The sequence below is a fragment of the Ptychodera flava genome, chromosome 1, assembly GCF_041260155.1.
Source record: "Ptychodera flava strain L36383 chromosome 1, AS_Pfla_20210202, whole genome shotgun sequence".
Lineage (NCBI taxonomy): Eukaryota > Metazoa > Hemichordata > Enteropneusta > Ptychoderidae > Ptychodera > Ptychodera flava.
The window spans coordinates 7,016,575-7,039,231 of record NC_091928.1 but is presented as its reverse complement, the minus strand read 5'-3'; the positions used below and the strand labels follow the sequence as shown (position 1 = coordinate 7,039,231).

Sequence of the window (22,657 nt, the reverse complement as noted above, 5' to 3'; positions counted from 1 at the left end):
ATGATGAAAACAACCACCTGAGTCCTGTTTACTCAAACACAACCTTGAAACCCCTGGGGCATCAAACATAAGTAACCTAATAAAATTCCGTCCTGATACTAATGTTTTGTACTCTTTTAGCATGTGGGCAATTAAAATGTACTGTATCACCTGGAGGCAGTGTTGGGATTTGTAGGAGTCACAAATTGACCTCAATGCATATGACATTTGTATACATCTTTACTCCCTGGCTGTGAACAGGGGTCAGGGAGTTACCAATGCATCAGACACTGTGTTTATATGTCAGTGTATGTAGGACCCTTAGAGACAGCTTTGTATCAGTTTGGCAATTTATGCTAATCTGGTCATTCAGTGACACGTCAGTTATTTGTCCTTTCTTGCTGTGCCAGCGTGTCTTTGGCAGATTACGTGAAACCATTACCCCCAGATAGAACACTTTCAAAGAATGTTCTGTCGTGTGTGTGTGATATATGTGTGATGTTTTGCATCAGTAGAACTGGTTGGACACTGCCGTTTGCTGTGACTTCCTGGAAAATAAAACTGAAAACAATAAATAATCAAATAATGAATGTACCTTTAAAATAGAGAATGCTCATTCAGCGGTGCATGCCATGATCATTGTGGTAGAACATGCCTTGGGGACAATTATTCAAACTCCCTAACTTTTGCAGCACTTTTTTGGTCCATCATTTGTGAGACTTCATTTTGAAGCTCATGCATATTCATGAAGTAAATAACGTTTTAGCCGGCTCATTTTTATGAACGTAAAACAACTTACTTTTCCCATAGAGTTAACATAGTCCCATAGAGATAACATAGGGTTTTTCAGCCATTTTGAATTACAAGTGTCAATAATATACATGTATCAGTACCAAATTTTACTTAATAGTGACCCCTGGCTTTTATTCTTGATTTCAAAAGGAAATGGTTAAAATTTCTTTTGTGGCTAGTCAGAGCAAAAGTTTTTTTGTTTGTCAATTTTCTTTAATGTAAAATAATCCAACTTTGTAGGTAAATCTTAATTATGATATTCCAAAGAAATGAAAAAAGTTTCCAATTTATTAAACATCGTATATGATGAAAGATACCTTGTTAGGAATGGAATAACAGATAATCAGCTTGGAAAAGATGTGTATTTTTTATAACCAGCTTCAAGAAAAGTCATGATTGCTGACCTTCTTAAGATGGACTTAAACAAATCAATTTGTAAATTGGGCTAGCTACCACAAGTTCATCATCTCCTGAAGGATATTGCCTTTTTTGTCAGTATCAAAATAAATCAATTTGTCAACTTCACAAATTACACCTAGTGCAATGCTTCCAAGAGGATATTGTCCCTTTCTTAGAATTGACGTGTACAGCCAACTGTATGATATGCATGTCCTTGTCAAGTACTATCAACTTTATTGGCAAACAAGGCATGAGAGAACATGGAGAGAACTGGCCCATACAGCACTGATATCACTGTCAGCTGTACACAGATGTCAGTGTTCTGTTTGTGACCCCAAAGCACGAACGGCCCCCTCAACCTATTTATGATGATTGACAACCAAGGCCAGAGGCAGAACTCTACACAAGCACAGTGTACAGTGTTTGACTAGAGACCTTAATTGCTTGCGTAGAGGCATCTGTATCTGCATGCAAAGTACTAAGATTCTCCTTTTATGGAACTTGGCGGGAAAACAGTTGACTCCCTATAGCCAAATAGCTTTCCTTCAATGCCTGACTTGTTTTGCTGTACTTATCCACACTGGGAAGGTAGTAGTCTCCATAATAATGGGGTTCACATCTAGGCCCAGGGCCGGCCAGAACTAATCCGGCAGAATGTGAGAAGATAAGCTAATCTTTTGTCCGCGTTCACATTACGTTCAACGCTGTCCTATAGCCTAGATCATTTTGTAGCTTGATTTCAGTTCTTTTTTCTAAGCTTTCTGATTCAGTACTTGAATCATTTGTACTGTTCCTTTGTGTTACCTCACCTGAAAAGATGAAAGGAAAAATAAAGTTTGATGAAATGACTCTGCCTCCAACAACTGTTTCTTGTGGTGTCCTAGTATAGAATATAATTACTCAAACAAAAATGAAAACATTTCAATTTTATTTCATCAACCAAACTACATGTTCATGGCTGAGAAAGTCAGAGGAGAGAATAGTTATGGACCAAAGACGATATGCGCTCAGAAAAGCAAAACAATAAAGTGTGAATGGACAGACACCTGGGAACTCAGCCTGGTGTACTTCCTGTTGACTGTTGTTTCCCGCTGATTATGGTGCATGGTGGTAGCCCCCCAAAAAGGTTGTAGGACGCTATTAACCACTACATGTAACTAATAGAAAAAATATATATCATAGTCTATTATACGTACATAAACTAACAAATCTCGAAGAAAAATAATGTTCACGGTAGTCGTTGCCTTACCTCGAGTTGACGGAAAGCCATGCCTAATAGTAATACCTTGCAATTCTTCGCCTAAACTGCAACTGTCCACAACCGAGCTAGCCCTGCGTACGATGCTGTGTGTTGGCCGCTACAGCTAGCACACAGCATGGTACGCAGGGCTAGCGAGAGAGTTGCCGACATCGACGGTTATTTACGAGAAGTGAATAAAAGACTGGCATTTTTGGAAGCGATCGAGTAGCTGAGGTAGGCTGGGATACGACTTGGGCCCAAGAACGCTGAATTTCGGCAGTAATTTGGCTTTTTACGTCAAGTCCCAAAATGGATTTGAAGTCACCGCGTACCGACCCTCTACGTACGGGTCTTTGCAGGGCTGTGGCACAGTCCCTATCCCCGCGGATAGAGGGACTGTGGCTGTGGTGAGCGGGGTGATTAGCTGTAGCGGAACACACAGCATGTGGTGAGCGGGGCGATTAGCTGTAGCGGAACACACAGCATCGTACGCAGGGTTACAACCGAGCCTGCAGCGGGATTTACTGCAGGTCTGCTGCCCATAATCTGGCTAAGTTCTTCGTAAAACATACAGGTTTCCCCGACCGCTTGTCCTATTATTATTAGAAACGTTTTTGAATTCGGACTTCAAATGTTTCATCTTACGTTTGCATTGATCTGGGCTACGATTAAACCCATGCTCTGACAAACAGTGAGATGATATTGTAGGCGATTCGATCCAAATGCCTAAAAGACACTTGATTTCTTCAGTAGCCCATTTGACTCGACTCGCCATGTCTAATATGATACTGACTCGTCGAATAGGTTAAAGACTACACTGCATGTCAACTACAGAGGGCGTCAACTGGGACCTGAGTCGGACAAAACGCGTTCACATACGCTGTTTACTGCTCGGCCAGAGACCTGGGTTCGGCCACAAACCACCCCTCTCGACTGGGACAGAAATTGTCCGGACAGTGGCCGGCCAGAACCGTTCACACCTGTTTTTTTGGCCGGCCACGAACCTGGCTAGGACAAGGGCCTAGTCTTTTTGGCTAATGTGAACGGCCCTAATGATAAGTCACAATCTCATTTTATGTTTAGACTGATTTTGCATGTATATACTATGGATTTAGTGAAGAGAGTGTGATTGGCTGTAAACTTATTTTCAGCCTATTTCAAGTCGATTTGTTTCAATCCATGATAAGTGTGTTACATTGTTGCTACGTTTACGGACTTAGCAAGAGTTTACCTATCCTGGTAATTCATTTACTATTTGGAATAAAGTGAGCATATTCCATTCTGTTCATATACAAGTTGTCACTGGTCTGACTGAAGAGCAAGATTGGATGAATTTGGTCTTTTTGTGGTTCGTTTTACTGTGGTGTTGCTTGTTTAATGCCATGACTGCATTTTTGACGTTGGCATTTGTAAATCCTAGCAGAGTGGTATATTCATAGTGACCGTGAGCACTGTTTTTACGCACTGAACTTTTGCCTTATGCCCCAAAAAAAAAATAAATTGTGCTGTTCCGATAACATGGTTTTCAAAAACAGGGTAGGCAGGTCGGCTGGGATTTTTTTTCCAAAATGTTTTTATCCCATTTTTCAGGGATTCAGGGCAATCAACACTGGCCACAACATTTCCAGAAAAATGTATCATACATATATAAGGAATAAAACCGTAAAAGACATGCTAATTCAAGCAAAAATCAAATGCCAGGTACTAAATGTGTGATTTTATGGGTTTTGTCTTTCTTTGTTGTACTTCTGTGTTTACGTAGCTTTAAAAAGTTTACAATCAGCAGGAAAAATAGGGTAGGTCGGGTTATGGGAACAGCACAATTTTGTTTTTCTCAGCCTTATACATATACTACATACAGGGGTATATATATATATATATATATATATATATATATATATATATATATATATAATATATATATATATATATATATATATATATATATATATATATATATTATATACCTCATATAGACATGTATATGTAAACCTTATATTCTTATATAGAATATACTTATGTATAGTCTTATGTATATGTGCATTGTAATATATATATATATATATATATATATATATATATATATATATATATATATATATATATATATATATATATATATATATATATATATATATATATATATATATATATATACACACACACACACACACACACACACACACATTGGTTTGGTACATAATTCAAAAAAGTAACTTTTCCATGTTGAGATTATATCTTATAATGGCATCATTCCTCAGTACTCTTGTACTCATTGACTTTTTGCTGACATCTGTTTATCGTTTTTGTCACTCCCCAGGCAGTCATCCTTGAACCAGACAACAAGAAATCAGGAGTGAGGATAGTGAAGTGTAGCCTACTGTTTCTGTAAGTAGGTGCCGCCTGAAGCTTGTTGACTCATCGCCGAGAATTTGAATTTGAATTGGTGAGTTTTCAGTGAATACATGTATACATATGTTTAGTACACTGTTTTGTATCTAGTACAGTACAAGTCTGTTCCCCTGTCTGTGACTTTATCAGTCCAAGATTGGAATTTCATCTTCATTTATCCACATTCATTCCCAAAATATTGTAAGAATGTAAATCAGCCGACTGTACACATGTACCTTGGCCATTGTATGGGACAAAATCTTTAGCTGTACGGTGAGTAGATGAATGGTTGGTGCATATAATTGTCCAAAAGAAACAAGATAGAAGGTTACCTATATTGTACATGTTTTGTTGTTTGAAGTGATGATACCGTTTCAAATAGACAACAACAGTTTATACAATTATATTCAACAATATTTGCCCAATACACAACGTTTTGAATCAAGAAACCAATATGCTAGATATCGTCATTCATATATGAGTGAAATACCAAGTATTTAATTCTTATCAACTCACTCTATTTTTGCATAGCTCCAAAGGATGATATATGTATGCTTTCTATACCTGTCTGAAACAGTAAAAAGTTGTCAAAAATCTTTTTTGTGGAACATACTGTACCCTTGTTTTTAGCAATTGTCTATTTTGCACAGCTTGGTTTTAGGTCAGCCTATTTAATTTGTATACAGATGTGTCAATTTTTAACTCTTAGATTGTAAATCAGGTGTGATAATCTGGTAATAACTTTATGGTTTGGTGTATATTTGATGAGCGGTAATGGAAATTTCTGTATTTATGGACAGACGGTATAAAGAATTTGAACTGAATTGAATTGAAAAGCTTGCCTACAAAACAGATACCTATTTAGTAATGGTTTATCAGTGTTTTGGTATACATGTATATTTGGTCGACTGATAGAAGCAGTGATCAGAAATGTTATCAAGCCAACCCAAAGCAACCATGTCGTCATGATAAAGCCTTGCTTAACAACTAAAGAATTGCAATTTATCAAATCACATTGTCAAACCTCTTTTAAAACCTATATCAATTGGTTTTTTTCAACACTTCAGATTGCTGTTTATCGATTCAGAATTTAATATTTTTTGAGAAAAGTGATTAGATTCTCCCAAGAAATTTGGATAGCATTTATTCATAATTCATCCAGTAATATCTAACTTGTAAGGATTCTTTCTCCCCTGACAATTGTCATCTTGATATACTTATGGTATATACAGTACCCTGAAGGGCAAAAACCCTCTGCAAATGATGTACTCCATTATTCAATTCCATCATAGAGTTGGCATTTCTAGTCATCTGTGGTTGATGAACGACACATCAAAAAATTCAACGTAAACAAAAAGAGAGAAAGGCAGAAGGATATTTGTTCAAATGCACTTTTTCAAATGTTGTAGAAATTCAGTGACTACATGTACCATGGGGCTTGTTAACCCTTTGAGAGCCGTAATTTTTCCAAACCAAAATTTTTGTGGAACATTTTCCTTTTTTTTTATGAATTTTCCGGCAACGTTTTGATAATTTTGAACAAAATTGACATATATTTCATTAGCTACAGTTTTTTATTAAAATTTGGCAAAAATCTTAAAAAAGTTGACTGGGTATATTTTGTAGGGCGACATAAATTGACTTTGGCGCTCAAAGGGTTAACTGAGAAGGACAGGTTGTAAAATCAGCTTGACCTCAAAACAAACTGATCAACCTTTGTACATAAACTAGTTCAATTGCACGACAATTTGACAACATGATCCTCTCACCAATATTTGCCCTGTGTGGATTGAAACTTGAAGAAATCAGTTGGTTTGACTACCTGCTGTTGAAATTGGATTGGTTAAAATGGATGTTATCAAAGATCTCAGGAACATTGTAAAAATGACCTTCCATGATTTCTAATCCAAGTTACCATTCAAGTTGAAAATTCCTGTTATCTACATAATGAATGTACAGAAGGGTAAAGTACATGTACAAGGTACTGTTTACAGTAGAATATTCTTTGGAGACGTTTCCAGAGGCTCAAATTTTCACAGTTCTATTTTGGGCTACTTCTAATGTGATGAAACTTTCACATTCTTATTCTTGTCCAAATCAAAATTTAATGTTCCTTTGAGAGTAAACTCTGGGTTAGTGCCCATTCTGTATTGTAAGTATTGGTAAATTTTAGGTAGTTTTTCTCATCGTAACTTTTCATTTAGACTGGCTATTTTTATTCTTTATTATGAAAGCCAATATACTATTAAAATTTCCGTGTACCAAGTGTGTAGCAAAAGTTTACAACGTTTTAGTTTTGAGCTGCATACTGGCTCAAATGTTTTTCCTCTGCAGGAAACTCTGTTAGCCAGTCAGATAGGCCACAATTCTATTCTGTAAACACTGCCCAACTTCCCAATTTGAAAAAGAAAACACCCAAAACAATAGTGAAAGCTTTCAATGAACGTGTTTGAAGGTACTACTTAAATTCAATGAAGTAGATATTATACTGCTGAAAATGCATTGAAGCCTAATTTATGGGCCTGTTTATACTTGTTAAAGTTTTGCACAAAGTTGACAGGTGAAAGAGGGCGTTAGATTTATGAACCTAAGCTCTGTAACTTATGTTTCAGTCTTCCATCTCTGTAAATGTACAAGTCTGTTTTTGTTTTCTCATTTTATTTTCTTCCCAATCCAGTTATCGCCATCCAATAGTTATAAACCAAACACAGCCAGAAATAGTGTCTTACGAAATAATATCTTATGTGACATAAGTCTAACAACTGAATCATAAGCGAATGTGCAAAATAGTGAATATATTTATTGCGTACCTTAGACAGGTGTACTGATGGCCAAAATAGATTATGGTAGCAAGTAAGTATTTCAAACGAATGTCCGCATGCAGTGATGATATAATTTGACCTATGACCCCTGCACATGTGCATCGTGACAGCAGTCAGCCATCCTTGTTATAGTTCCCCTTGTTGTACATGTTGTATTCAGGTTTGTAATATACAAACTGCAAAAAGCAAGATAAGGTCAGCATACTTCCTTGGTTAATAGATTGCTATTTAAAGGCAAAGTGTATATTTGATGGGGACACATGTACAGTATATTGAAAACTCACTGTTTGCCATCTTTGCACAGGTCACACTGCATACTCTTTGTACCCAAGCAACTACAGTTCCTCAATCAACAAAGCAGAAATGTCATTATCGTGTGTATTTCACAAAGGAAGTATTTTTGTGTAGCATTCTCATCACATATCCAATTACATGTAATATCCGATGAAATATGGTAATATTTATACATACTCACTGTGATAAAATTGATGAATTAACCTTTGACATATACAATAAAAGGTATATTGTACATGGTTTACAAAAATACTTGATATATTATAGATGGATACAGATTGCTGGTGAATTTTAACATGATAGTATACAAATGCATAATGTATTATTGTAAATGTGTAGAAATTTATGCTATGCATTTTGCCCCAATATACTACACTGATGCACAAATACTTGTATCTGGAAAAGATACATGTATCATGTATTATATAATGGAGACAAAATCCAGCTTTGTTCACTTTTGCTACAGTGTGTCTGCAAGGAAGATTGAGAAATATGGTGTGGTGTGTGAAGATTTGATACATTGTATCATGAAATATTGTAGATACATATACAAAGTAACAGATTTCACAGGTTGAGAAATATGGTGTGTAAAGATATATTAATTATATCATACCAGTATATCGATGGTGCAAATACAGCAATCTGATTGGTCAAGACGTGAAAAGAATCGTGGTATATTCATGTTATCCCACTGCTGGTACATGCGCAAGCTCTCGGAAGGAGCAAAATTCCTCTTTTGTCATACCATGCCAGAATTTCAATGTGCTGTTATGATATAATAACAATAAATCACACCCAGTGATGGTATACCACTCGGTTTTAGTCAGTTCACTTCATATATGCACTCGCTAAATGTCATGAACTGGTCAAAATCTCGTGGTATACCGTCGCTGGGTGTGCTTCACTGCTTAATTGAATCATGATATATTGCAAAAACATGTACATGTACATAGTAACAGATCTACCAAGTAGTGGATATTCATCAGAAATAATGTGTGAACAATACAGAGACTGGGTATATTGTAAACAGTAAAAGTAAAAACACTTGTCTTAATAGTACACAGCTTTGGGTTTCATATATTAAACTATGCACACTGTACTTAACACTGGGATGTACACTATCTAAACTATATATATGTACATGTATTTATAACAGATTCAGAAAGAAAGACATTGTTTAAATTGACCGTAAAGACATCCTGTCTTAGTCACATCGATAACATATGGATCTGTATGCCTCCGGTGTTCTGTGATATTTCAGTTTCCCAACTTAATAAATGAGGATGATTATCCGAGGGTAACACATGCTCAGCTAAATGAAACATTTCATTTTGTTAGGGGATGGGGGTGAGGGTTTAGAGGGTTGGATGAGATTTACATGTTTATGTGTAGCTCTATTTCATGTACCCAAATTTGAACAAATTTCATATCACAGTCATGTCATTGAAACAATGTAGATTTCTAATACTCATCAATCATATTTCATATTTTGTTTATTTAAACAGCTCCAAGCAGTTTAAACCTACAACAAGATATATTCATAATCTATCATCATGTTTGGGGAACTTAAAATTGTAATTTAGTCATTTGGATTTTGTACTTCCGCACTTACATTTAGGGGGGTGGGGGGTTGGTCAAATGAATGATTTTCGCTTGTTATGCGCATGTATTAATTAATCATTCATGGCCCTGATGCAGTGGTAATTCACAGTTTGTTAGGTTCTTCAATCAGTTGTTTGGCCGTGGATGCATGTCTGCATACAGTGCCCTCTACGCAATTTAGTTTCAAATGAATAGGTTTTATCTAAAGTGAGACATACTGTCAGTTGTAGTGTAACAATAATCAATGAGTCAAGTTTGATTTGAATCAAGACATGTTAAGGTTGACTCTGATGTCACTTGAATCAGTAATTTGTGATACATGCCATGAAGGTAGAGAAATTTCAGACACTGTGAGTGGCAAGCCAAACCTATCCTCATAGTCATACACATTGACAAGAAAAAGATCTTGTGAAATTTTGTTAATTCTGACGACATACATGCAAATGCAAACAGTGAACTGAAAATCAAAGTTATTTTTACAGTGGTAAATTATCTACACGTAGTTATTGGCGTTGTGACTTGAAAAGCCTTCACAGTGCTATAAGGGATACAACATAGTTCTTTGTTGTGATTAACAAGTGGGGCATGCTGATTGGCCCAGCTGTACTACCTTCACGCAAGCGTACAGCCCTCGGCAAATGTATAGTCTCAGAGTGGTGGAAAACCCTGCTATGCATGCAATATTAGCCACATCTATGGGTACCAGATCTTGCATTGTAACCCCCATCATATATGCATGCATGTGTGTGCTGCAGTATTGAGCTATTGTGGCATTTGGGGAAGTTGGTGATCATTTTTCGTGATAAAAACTATTAGGATGTCATCTTAGAAAATAAATCAATTCCAAACCCAGATTATAAACACAGACTTCTTGATTCAGTCAAAAGAAAAAATATCAAATTTGTCCTCATGAGTAACAATTCTCAAGATATATTTATTGTAAAATACTTCACACAGTTTACACGCATCTCGTGTCTGTACACTGTATGTTAGCCAGTTTTGTAATATTGTAATGTCCTAGTTCATATATTGATGTAAGTACTGAGAACTACTGTGCCATCCAAAGTTGGTATAATGGTGCCCTGTCAACCCTGTGTTGAGATGTACATGTGTATGTGTAATCTACTTGTCAGTAACAGAAATGAAAATAACTCTCCCTTGCATGCCTTTGGCAGGTAAATATTCGGCAGGATAGATCAGGTGTAATTTAATAGTTACATGCCCAGTGGACAGCTGGAAATAATTTCTGATTTGTGCTATGCTAAGATCAGAGGAAAGGTATGCTTGCTGTACGGAATGCCAAACATACTAAGTAATCTGTATTATCAGTGAGAGTCTGATTTTGCCCAGGTAGGCAACTTTCCAAAATGCCTTGATGACTGGCTGTTCATCTCCATGAATTCCTACATTGTTATGTACATGAGCCAAAAAGTCCAAATTTCAGTGTTGAGCTTGATGGTTGCCATCGGAAGTTTGGATTGAACAAAAGAGAATTTATCGTGCTAAATACCATCATGGTGTTGATATTCACAGGAAAAGTTACACTCATTGCCATCATAGAGATCTAAATCAAGACACTTGGTGATTGAACTGATTAGTTTAGACTAGTACTTCATAGCTTGGCCTTGCTGAAGTGTAAAATATAGGGTTCTGATCAAAGTATAAGGTCAAATGATATGAAGGAGCCATTTGCATTCTGCATTCAAACAATGGAACAGTGTTAATAGTTTAGCACAGTTAATAGTTTAGACAGGTGTAATTTATTGAGTTAGTTGTGCATAATCCCTTTACATTTCAAGAATCCATTGATTTACAGCTGTGACTACCATCAACAGATATTTAATACCAACAAAATCTAGTTGTATTGCGTATACATGTACTCTGTTGCCTCAGTTTGTCTGTACATAGGTCTGAACACACCAATTGAACAAATATCGAGAATAGGACAAAGTACTGTAGGGAAAAGGTCAGGATGTCTGTTTCCATACATCCTGTTATAAAATTAATGTACATGATACACATGTGCACATTGCGTGGACCTAAGATGGACAGCTTTCAAAAATTTACGTCAAAATATATTCCAAGGTACACATACAGACACAACATCAGGTAACATACAGCCTTGCTCTAGATATGGAATATAATTTATAGAAAACAATATGTTATCATCAGTATAGTGCTGTTAATAACTGCCTGCAATGATTCCACAGACAATTTCAGGTAGGCTCTGTAAAGAACAAGCTATAGATCACTCTGCCCAGACAGTTTTCCTTGTGCTTTTACATGTTTTCCACCGATAATCACTGATTCCGAGACATAATTATTGTGTGTGTACTGGCGTCCCCCTGGCATTGGTTCAAATATATTTCCCACTCCACAGCATTGTCTCCCGGGATAAAGAAACCTGCTGTATTTGCGTGACTGATTGACAAAGGATTGGGGGGAAAAAGCTTAGAAACGAGCTGTAACATAAAGAAGGACCCTTACATGTTTTCACTCATTCATATCATGATTGAATTCAAGGCTTGGATGTAACTTCTCTTATTGGGCTTTTACAGACAAGATCATTGTTACGTTTGCATTTGCTGTGCTTTCATCAGATGTATACAGCTAGGCTTGCATTCATCTATTGTGCACTCCCATCAAATGCGATTTCAATATGTACATGTGCATGCATATCTAGTGTGGCAATGTGCCTGCCAGCATATTTAATATTGTATCAATGTTAATTTATTTTTATCGGTTCAGTGCAATATATCATATGAAGCTGTCTGAAATGTAAAACTGATTTTACCATCAGAAACATGGCTGCTCTTTATTAACCCAAGATGAGACACATAAAATTACAAATTTAAAATACCATGTAATCGGCTAAGAATTTACTGCTCAGCATATTGTATATATATTCTGATACCATAGGATAGCAAAGTTAACTCCCCGGCAAACAAATCGTTTATTGTGTTTTGATGTGATCAGTATATGTATACATGAGTGTGTAAATTTAAGAGGTTGAATCTACCGTAAATTGCCTGCTTGCCTTTGTTCTGACTTCAGCATTCAATGCAGTGTTACGTGTGAGAAAATGCCATTTTTTCTATTCTGCCCATTGAAGGGTGATAATAGAGTATATAAGGTAATGTGTTCGTCAACACTGAATACAGACAAGGGAGGATTATTTTGAATGTCATAGTTATGGAGTAAATCTAAGAAGTTGCTTCTTTGATCTCCAGACGTGTCAAGATATAAGCCAGTGATTTTGTTGAGGGTTGTAAGCAGGTAAATGTTACCAAGGTTGCCCAGTCATTTTACATTTTACCTGGGTTCTCCATTGGTACTGTATATCAGATTAGGGAACATCAGAAATGTTGCTGGGGTTATCGAATCATTTAAAATGTTTCCACAAACTGTAGCAAAAATACTGTAAGGAAATAAAGGTATGAGATATTGTGAATCTAAACTCAAACAAGAAAATCATAACTGTAAATGTAATAATATTTCAAGCCATGTCAGTTTTTCAAGCCAATTTGTCACCATTACAAGGATATCCAATACAATCATTATGGGTCTGCAAAAACTCGGACAGGTCTAGTTTTATAGGAGATACGGTTGTTAACCCTTTGAGTGCCCAAGTCAATTTTTGCCTCCTTTAGAAAATATACTCCAGTCGATATTTTTCAGATTTTTGTCAAAATTTTGATAACAAACTTTAGCCAAGGAAATTTTGATTGACCATTTGGTCCAAAATCATCAAAAAAATTACAGAAAAAATCATAAAAATTTGAAAAAATGTTGCAGTAAAATTTTGTTGGGAACAATTACAGCAACTCAAAGGATTAACCTTATTTTTGTTCCTGAAAGCTGAGTAATGGGAAACTATAGTATAACAAATGGCACTCTGTGAAGGGTAAATTGTATCTAGAGCTTGAACTAAGATTTGAATTGCAAATGAGAGCAGGGATAATGCCTCTCTTGTTACCAATGTCAGTTATTAAGAATATGCTAAAAAGGAAACAATAATTTATGTTGGACCTGCCTCAGTGTGACAGAGGCAAACATGTCAGCATAGTAAACATCATATTTTATTAAGTGGTTCTAAATTTAATTTACAAGTATAGTGCAGCGTTTATCTGTTGTAATCTGCTAGCCGGTGCAATCCACCACGTTAACCAGGGCAGAGATAGCGGTATTGACTCCACGCTTTTCAAAGCTGTGCTGGTTCGTCACTCTTGCTGGCTGAAACACCGTCGCCAGTTATGTTCCCAGTTCTGGAGCATGTCGCAGTAAGTGGTAGATGTTTCAGATGGTTTTTGTAGTTACAGTGGTTCCTCCATTGTAGCAAACTTGAGGTCTTTTGTGTTGGGTAAATCTCGATCTTTGTGGGTTTTGTGCATTCTGTACAGCATACCATAATACACTCCGTTCATACGTTTAGGCTTTTATAAACATCATTGCTTTTTGAAGACAAAAAAAGTAAACATCATTGCTTGGGAAAATATTTCATATCATCATTATAAACATATTTCAACATTACATTTAAATCATACCTTTTATTTAATGAGTCAACAATCATGAGAAAAATTGGTCATGAATATCTAACCTGCTTCACAATATATTTTGGTTAGCTTTTATATTTCCATGATTATTCAATCAATCATAACTATTTTATTTTGAAATCAACATACAGATGAAATGACAGCCTTTCTTTGAGCACCAAAGTCAATTTTTTTCCACTTTATAAAATATACCCTTGTCAAATTTTTTTCATACTTGCGCCAAAAATTTGATAAAAATCTGTAACCAATTAAATTTAATAACCTTTTGGTCCAAAATTATCAAAAAAATAACTGAAAAATTTACAAAAATTGGTAAAAGGTTTTACTAAAATTTTGATGGGAAAAAATTTACAGCACTCAAAGGTTAACATATATGTGTGTGCTGACCTGTATCATAGTTTAGTGACCAAATATATGCATGTCCTATTCATTAAAAAGTCATATTGGAGGATATATTCACATTTTGAATAATTTTCTGTCATGAGATTTGTGTGTGCTCAGGAAACTCCTAACCATTTACAGGGCTGTTTACTTTTTGCAACTTATGTTAGTCATCCATTAGCTGAACCAAATGAAATTAGTCTCTTGTGTAGTGGATTGTATGAGTCTATAGTATGTAAGAGTTTTAGCCATGTATATTGAACACATTTGTTGTATTATAAACATTGTTGTATAGACAAGCACTGTCGCAGACTGTGGCCAGCTTCCAGGCTACTTATTGTATATACTGTGTTCAGAAGTGAAACTTAGAAAATGCCACACAGATGTTTTTACACCATTACTTAGTACATTGTATTGTGTAGCAAAGAGAATGGTCGACAATTTTATTTACGACGTACATCTTTGGAGGCACTCATCCACAGGCCCTGCAGATGTATTTACTCATAGTATTATCATTAAATTTCTATGAGCCTTCATTCTTGAACAAAGAGATTTTGCATCTCAGCCAGATATATATGTACATTATGTTTTCTCAAGGATCTATGGTAAAGTCAAACTATTGTGTATAATATAAACTGCCTACTTTGAGCGCTTATAATAAGTCTATTTTTGTCCCCTTTATAAAATAAACCCAAGTCAATTTTTCTCAGATTTTTGCCAAAATTTTGAGAAAAAAACTGTAGCAAATGAAGTGTGATATCCATTTGGTCCAAAATTATCAAAAAATTACAGAAAAATATATAAAAAGTGGTAAAATTTTGCACTAAAATTTTGGGGGGAGAAAATTACGGCGCTCAAAGGGTTAATATCTTCTGACATCACTGATGTTTTTTCATTGGTATTTTTGAAAAGCCAATTATAGTTTTGCCAAACAGGAAGTTAGCCTGTGTAGCTGATAATGAAATACTCTTAAGTCCCATCGTGGGCTCTGTCAAATACGAAGAATATATTTATGGGTTTTCCCCCATGCTCAGTGAGTTTATATACATATATTGAATATGTTCAATATACAGGGCTAGAACTCTGTGAGTTTTCTGTCCAGGGTTATTGTAAAAGAGCTTCACCAATATCCACTCTATTGAACGTGTATACAGGTAGCAACAGTAGGAGATTGTTATCTCAATTGTTGGGAGTATAAAATCAAAACACTGCAGGCTTTCTATTTGCTGAGAAATATATATTTTACAGACAACAAAAAAAACTCTGCAAGAGATTGCATTTCAAATACATTATACATATAAATACCTCTACAGAATTCCTGTACAAGTATTGAAAAAATGTTTTCTCATAAAATAGGTAAGATTACAAGTTATCGGATCTTTATTAATTTATAGCTTCCTTTAGGTAAGATGATCAAATGAACTTGCAGTTGTTATGACAAATGTTTTGCTGCATGCGTTGAATTAATTACACTAATGAAAACAGAAATAACAGTTGCAATGTTGCACGTTAAAATGCTTGCCGAAAGCCAAAAGAAAACCTTGAATACGTTTTATTATTCATAAGTTCTGCATGTAGGCCAGATGAGTTTAGATTTATGTTTTTTAAGTGACAAAAATTACTTATGCATTCATGACTTTTAATGGAGCTACGGCAAACTGATTAGTGTTAACCAGTATGTAACAATGTCATCAAGGTTGAAATGTTGGGTTTTTATTCAGGGTCCGTAAGCGAACAAAGAGAGAATTCGGTGAAATTTAAGTAAGGAAATTAATATATTTATCTTGGACCAGTCACTGTTAAAATGACCCTTACAATAATATCAGGAAACGGATACTTATTCAGTCATTGGATTAAAAAATATGGCCACTTGTCGTTCCAAAAATGACTTTGTATTTATCAAGAAATAGAGCTCAAAAATAAATAGTGTAGGCGCACTCTATACTCAGAATTTCCTTTGTGAGAACTGAAACGGGTTGATTTGAAAAAAAAGTGGGGAGAAATAAAACTGAGTGTGTAATGTTACATGAGAATAATATTGTGTGCGTCAGAAAGATTAATGATAGCCAAGTGAGTGTACAACTGTAAACTGGTATTGATCTGTAAATGTAATAGCATACGACCAAGGTCAGGCGCTACAACCGTAGAGATTCCACTCAGGGAGAAAAAAACATGAAATCATTTCTGATCAATGTAGGAGAAGCTAGGGGTCTTGTTCACTGTCTGAAAATGTAATGGAAACATTAAGCATGATCAACGACTTAACAATTACAGTTGAGTTATTGTAGCAATCCTTTTCAGGGCACAGCCCTCGATTGAAAGCAATATTAGCAATATGAGTCATGGTATAGTGCAGTGCTGGAAATGATGGCTTTTATCTTGGAAACCCGAGGTAGTATGACCAATGAAAGATTGATTACACTGTCAGGGCTCTTTCGACTTCCCTTAAATTACGCATGTTCTATTATGAAATGACAATTCTCGCCGCCGAGGTAATCCATATCAGCATGGATTAGAGAGTCTGAAATATTCACCAATCCTGTATCTGCAATTTCCTGATGTTTCTGTATTTTTGAGGCCTCTCTTGTAAAGCAGTCGGATTCTAAACTGATGTATTTTATAGTTTTTTATGAAGCGGGTAATTTTAAGCAGAAAAATAGACATTTAATAGCTGTGCTATCTACTCTTTATGGCATCATTACATGTGAGTCAACAATTCTAAAAGTAGAATTTTTCATGAAAGGATTACATTTACAATCAAAGCAACAAGGATATTTCATGTAAGAAGTCACGTTTATGGTGTTCGTTATCCTAATGGAATTTTGAAGTTGCAAGATTTTGAATTGTAAATTGACTTAATTGTTTAGATTTCTCCATGTTTGTTATTAATTAATTTATCATGTTTTATTTCCTTGCCTTGGCAATTGTCATTAAATCTGCATGTGCTTAATGAAAATGAAGGCATCAGTTTTGAAGGCCGGCAATCATTGGTGATTGTCCACTGCCACTGAACTAGAAGATGTGAGATTTGCATCCACATGATAAACAGGTACTTCTTTAGTTACAAATTTTACAATAGAACCATGTTCCTTGTGTACCATGTACAGCAGTCCCCCATCACGCGGTGTTGTCAAATGTAAATCAACTTACACAGATAATTGAGAAATGAATATTTATTATTTAGCTTGCCAATCAGCAAAAGACCTTGTCTAAAATGATTATTAAGATGATCAAGGCTCTGCTATTAGGACAAAGTTCATCTCAATCTGTTACTGTGTCAGCATGATTTTTGATTGCCTGTCACACATACTGTACCTGCAAGCTATTCATTTATTTTCAGCAAATTGCTGTGTTAACTGTAAAGACGCAGGCATTTTGCAGACAAAATATTATAAAGAACATCCAAAACCAGCCCAGATGTCCCTTTACGTCTGTGTTCGTTTCCAAATGAAATTCATAATTGTAATAAAGGCAATGTGCTCTTCAACATTGAAAGACTTAAAAGTTTGCTCAAACTTTCCATAAGGAAAGCCATTCCCTTTGCACTAAGAATAAAAAATCAGGGATTACTGTTCTGAATTTTGACAAAGTAACCTAATATTTATGGGCACTTGAAATTCAAAATGACCACATCTCTGTGCTAAATCTGAGGAAAAATTGAATTTTTGATTTTCACAAAAATAACCCTGAAAACTTTATTTATTCTTATAAGATGGAAATGAGCCTACAGAAGCAATAAATGGGAACATTAAATTGTTCAAAATACTGGATTCTGAATATCTACCCCTGATGCACATTCTACCTCAAACCAAACTGTTCATAACATTAAGAAAATTGGTTATCACAACTATGGTGTTTATTGAACATTTTTCCCAAGAATGATTAATGATAATCCTGATGTTTAGTTTGCTAGTTGATGAAGAAATGGATATGTTGTCTCTGTAAGTGGCACACAGATGTGTACACCCCATACGTTGAAAATTCATCATTATGTTATAAATGATTTGGTTTAGAAATGCTGTTCAGAGGGGGAAAATCACAATCATCCATCAAAGGATAAAAAAATTTGCCCTCAAAAGCTAATCAATTCTGTGGAGTAACTGATTGACATGTTGATTGTACAGCAATGGAGCTTGTTAGATGCGTAATAATTGAAAATCCGAGAGAATGCCATCCTTTGAGATTTTCACAAGGCTATTAAAATATTTGGTGTGAGACCAATTTGACAGTAAGTTCTGTGGAGTTGAACAAAGACTTTTCATGGCAATTAATACACGGCTGTCTGAAGTGTTGAATGCCAGTTTTATGTGGAGATGTAACATGTGCCATATTTTCTTTATTTCTCTCGATACATTTTACAGTTAATTTAAAGAGATTGAATATGAATACCTTACAGTACATCAAATGAAAGGCCACAGCCTGCGCAAACAAGACCCAGTTGCATCAAACATTAACTCCCATACGCTTACAGACTTACTAAACGTCTGAGGTGCATGAGGCAATCTTTTCCTGCCAAATTGATGTACATTTACATCATTCTAACATTATGTGGTATTTTATTTGATTCCAATTTTACAGTATTATCTTTTTTAAATTCAGTTCACTGAGCAAGATGAGTGCATTGTTAAACATTTATGTATACCAGTAATTGTCATACCTTGTTAACATTTATATACCATACCTATTGACATTTATGTTGCCCCTTGTGTAATTTCAAAAATATCACGAGCATTTTGAATAGATAAGAGAGATTAAAATTACCTTACCAGCCTGTATTTACAGCAGTTGTATAGATAAATAATTTCAAAAATATAAACAATAATTTCTGATATTGATAAAACAGTTTTGAATCATGTTGAAATGCAATATAAAAATTCAGAAAATTTAATGTTTGAAAGTCAAAGATGGTAACAGTTTTTAAGTGAATATTTGTGTTTCTCATGGTTGGTGCATATATATTTCATAAAAGCCAGATTATTCTAAAGGTGTGAAATATCGCATGGCTCATATTTTACCATAACGCTTAAATGACTCTTTCAAGGCCAACCAATTATTTTAAAATAATTTACTAAGGTATCTAGTGCCTTTGGCAAGTGAGTTGATGAAGCAGCCATTATTGATATTTGTTACACCTTCAGAAACACCAACCATAGTACTGTAGGCATTGAATTAATTAACCATAAAACATTCTCAAGGATTGTATTGACCAGTTTCCTTGTGTTTGAAAACGTCATCTTTACTGAGTAAACAAACCCTGCAACTGGTGCAATGTTGCGTAACTTTATAAATTTATTTTCAATATGTCTGGAGTGTCAAATATCAAAAAATAGATTTTTTTGGATCTATATAAGGAGACTATGACTTCTGTTTTTGCCGACTTATTTTAATATGGTTGCTGAAATTAAACTTCAATAGTCACCACATGGGTGATGGAGCCATTACATGAGCTGAGTATTTTGTTCATCAGTAGATAACGTAAGTTTCCTTTTCTACTTTTCCTTCTGTACCGCCTGTTTTCTCTTTTGTCTGTGCTTCTTTCACAGTCCAGTGGGTTTGACCATCCAGTTCCATTGATGCAATGCTAATGCAATGTATATGAGAAGTGTTGTAATTCTATTGAGTACATTTTATTTCTGTTCAATTGATTGGTTGTGTTGGAATTGCATTATATATATTTACTGTATTGATAGACAGCACAGGTCAGAATAGGTATCCCTTCATTTGAATGATTTTGTTACCCAGTGTGTATAAGTGACCTCCGATAATTAAACATACCCATGGTGAACAAAATCCATTGCAATTGGCCAAGAACTCTTCTGCAGACAAAAGTTTGAGAGAACATGTAGGTTTATGAAAGAAGACATCAAAACTGGTCCAATAATCAGTTAGCATCATTCATGGAAAATAATAAATGATTTACCAGATCCATGAAAATTTGATGAGGAAATTACAATGTAAACTTATCCAGAACGATATGAATTGTTGAAATGTGTTATCGAAAGCATGAACTGCAGACAGATATATGGAAAACAAAAAGTTCAAAACTAGATCTGAATTGATTAAGTGTCAAACGTGGTTTCCAAGGCCTAACAACAGCATGATGTTAGTGCAAATTTGTGCATGATATTCATAATACAGATAAACTCCCTCCCTATAAATGCAAAGAGTTTGATTTGACGTGTGCATGATTTAATAGCTGCAGCACCTAACGAGACCAAACTCTGTCCATTGTAAGACAAATTTTAAACTGTAAACAGCGTGAAAGTGTCATCAGTTTGCTTATAACAGTTGCAAATTGTAACCAAAACTGACCATAAGTCAGAATTTATATTGATACATTATAACAGTTGCAAATTGTAACCAAAACTGACCATAAGTCAGAATTTATATTGATACATTATAACAGTTGCAAATTGTAACCAAAACTGACCATAAGTCAGAATTTATATTGATACATTATAACAGTTGCAAATTGTAACCAAAACTGACCATAAGTCAGAATTTATATTGATACATTATAACAGTTGCAAATTGTAACCAAAACTGACAACAAGTCAGAATTTATATTGATACATTATAACAGTTGCACATCGTAACCAAAACTGACCATAAGTCAGAATTTATATTGATACATTATAACAGTTGCAAATTGTACCAAACTGACCATAAGTCAGAATTTATATTGATACATTATAACAGTTGCAAATTGTGACCAAAACTGACCTTACGTCAGAATTTATATTGATACATTATAACAGTTGCAAATTGTAACCAAAACTGACCATAAGTCAGAATTTATATTGATACATTATAACAGTTGCAAGTTGTAACCAAAACTGACCATAAGTCAGAATTTATATTGATACATTATAACAGTTGCAAATTGTAACCAAAACTGACCATAATTCAGAATTTATATTGATACATTATGACCTTTCGTTACAAAAAGTACATGTATGATTCTTCTACCATATGCTCAGCTCTGCCAGCCTATCAACATGTACAGATCTCAATGAAAGAAAACCTTCATAGAATTGACAGCCTTTGAAAATATACAAATGTGTTCAAGGTACTGCCTTTTATGAAATTATGCGATTTGCATTTTGTGAAATCCGATACTGAAGTGTCGTAACACCTTCATGTTATTGATGTTCTGGTTTTTGGTTGACCTTTTATGAAAATCATCAGGAGAAAATATATCTGCTGCATCATTACAGGGTATAGCTAATATGTAGTTAATTATAAACATTGCACACATGCCAGTTCTTTGCTATACTGTACAGTGCCTATATTCTTAATCTTCTGTTAATTTCAGTAGCTGGCATGCTGGCATCCATATTTAATCAAACAACCCAAAACGGTATTTTAAATACGTAGTTAAATATTCTAAGACTGACAAAGAGTACTGCTTGGTAAGAGTGATGTTATTCAAGCTGGTCTGATTTGAATTTCATTGTGAAATTGTTCAGAGGCCAGACTGTCGCTGGTTTTATTGTGTTGCATATTTCTTTTCCACTCTGTTGACGGTGGTTTTGTTCATACTCATTGCATTCAACGGACCTGATCAATAACATAAATAACAATATACACTATGAAGTTACCCATAGATTTATTTGTAACTCAAAGATATATTTTCAGTCACCCTGTATATGTTCATCACTGACTGAAAATAAATTTAGTGATTATAATAACTTAAACAGTTATTTTGATTGCAAAATCCAGACAGGATCATATGAAAGCAGTTGAATAATAATTGCCCGGCCTCCAGTCTAATGAGCAGTCCAATATGTACATGTATGAATGTGGGAGGGAGGAAGGGAAATGTATTGAAAATTAGCTATTGATAATACAATCAGTTGTGAAAAAAATACCATCATCAAAACTTTTTATTAAGGTAATTTTGGGCCTTCATTTCCTGAAATGAGCTCATGTTATCATTTTATGCTTGTTTTATTTCATAAGATTCTTGGATTCTCTAACAGCAAAAAGCAGTGTAATCTTACAGACTATCCCATGGGCTTCTGTATGTGTAGAAGTCTAAATTTGTGTTGAAAATACAGTTGGGAAGACCAGTTTGTTGATAACTTCAACAGGTTTAGGGTATCAGAGTTTTGTCTGTGAGTATAAAATGCAGAACTAAGCCTCTCACCCCAATGTCTTGACTCCCTGTAGATAAGGAAAACTCTGCGATAGGATTGTACCAA

General features: G+C 34.9%; 1 protein-coding gene across 6 annotated transcripts in view; it reads left to right on the top strand.

Moving 5' to 3' along the window:
• LOC139129131 (protein polybromo-1-like) overlaps positions 1 to 22,657 on the top strand; it is a 97,337-nt gene that overhangs the window by 24,155 nt on the left and 50,525 nt on the right. For 5 of the 6 annotated variants that reach the window (XM_070694847.1, XM_070694874.1, XM_070694855.1 and 2 more), the window contains exon 2: positions 4,731 to 4,856. Coding sequence is in view for 1 of the 6 variants with exons in the window: in XM_070694811.1 (XP_070550912.1) it covers positions 13,773 to 13,799 (27 nt within the window). In the remaining 5 variants the exon portion in view is untranslated. Of the gene's footprint in view, positions 1 to 4,730; positions 4,857 to 13,654; positions 13,800 to 22,657 lie in introns of those variants that run through there. The other variant, XM_070694811.1, reaches the window with a different exon arrangement.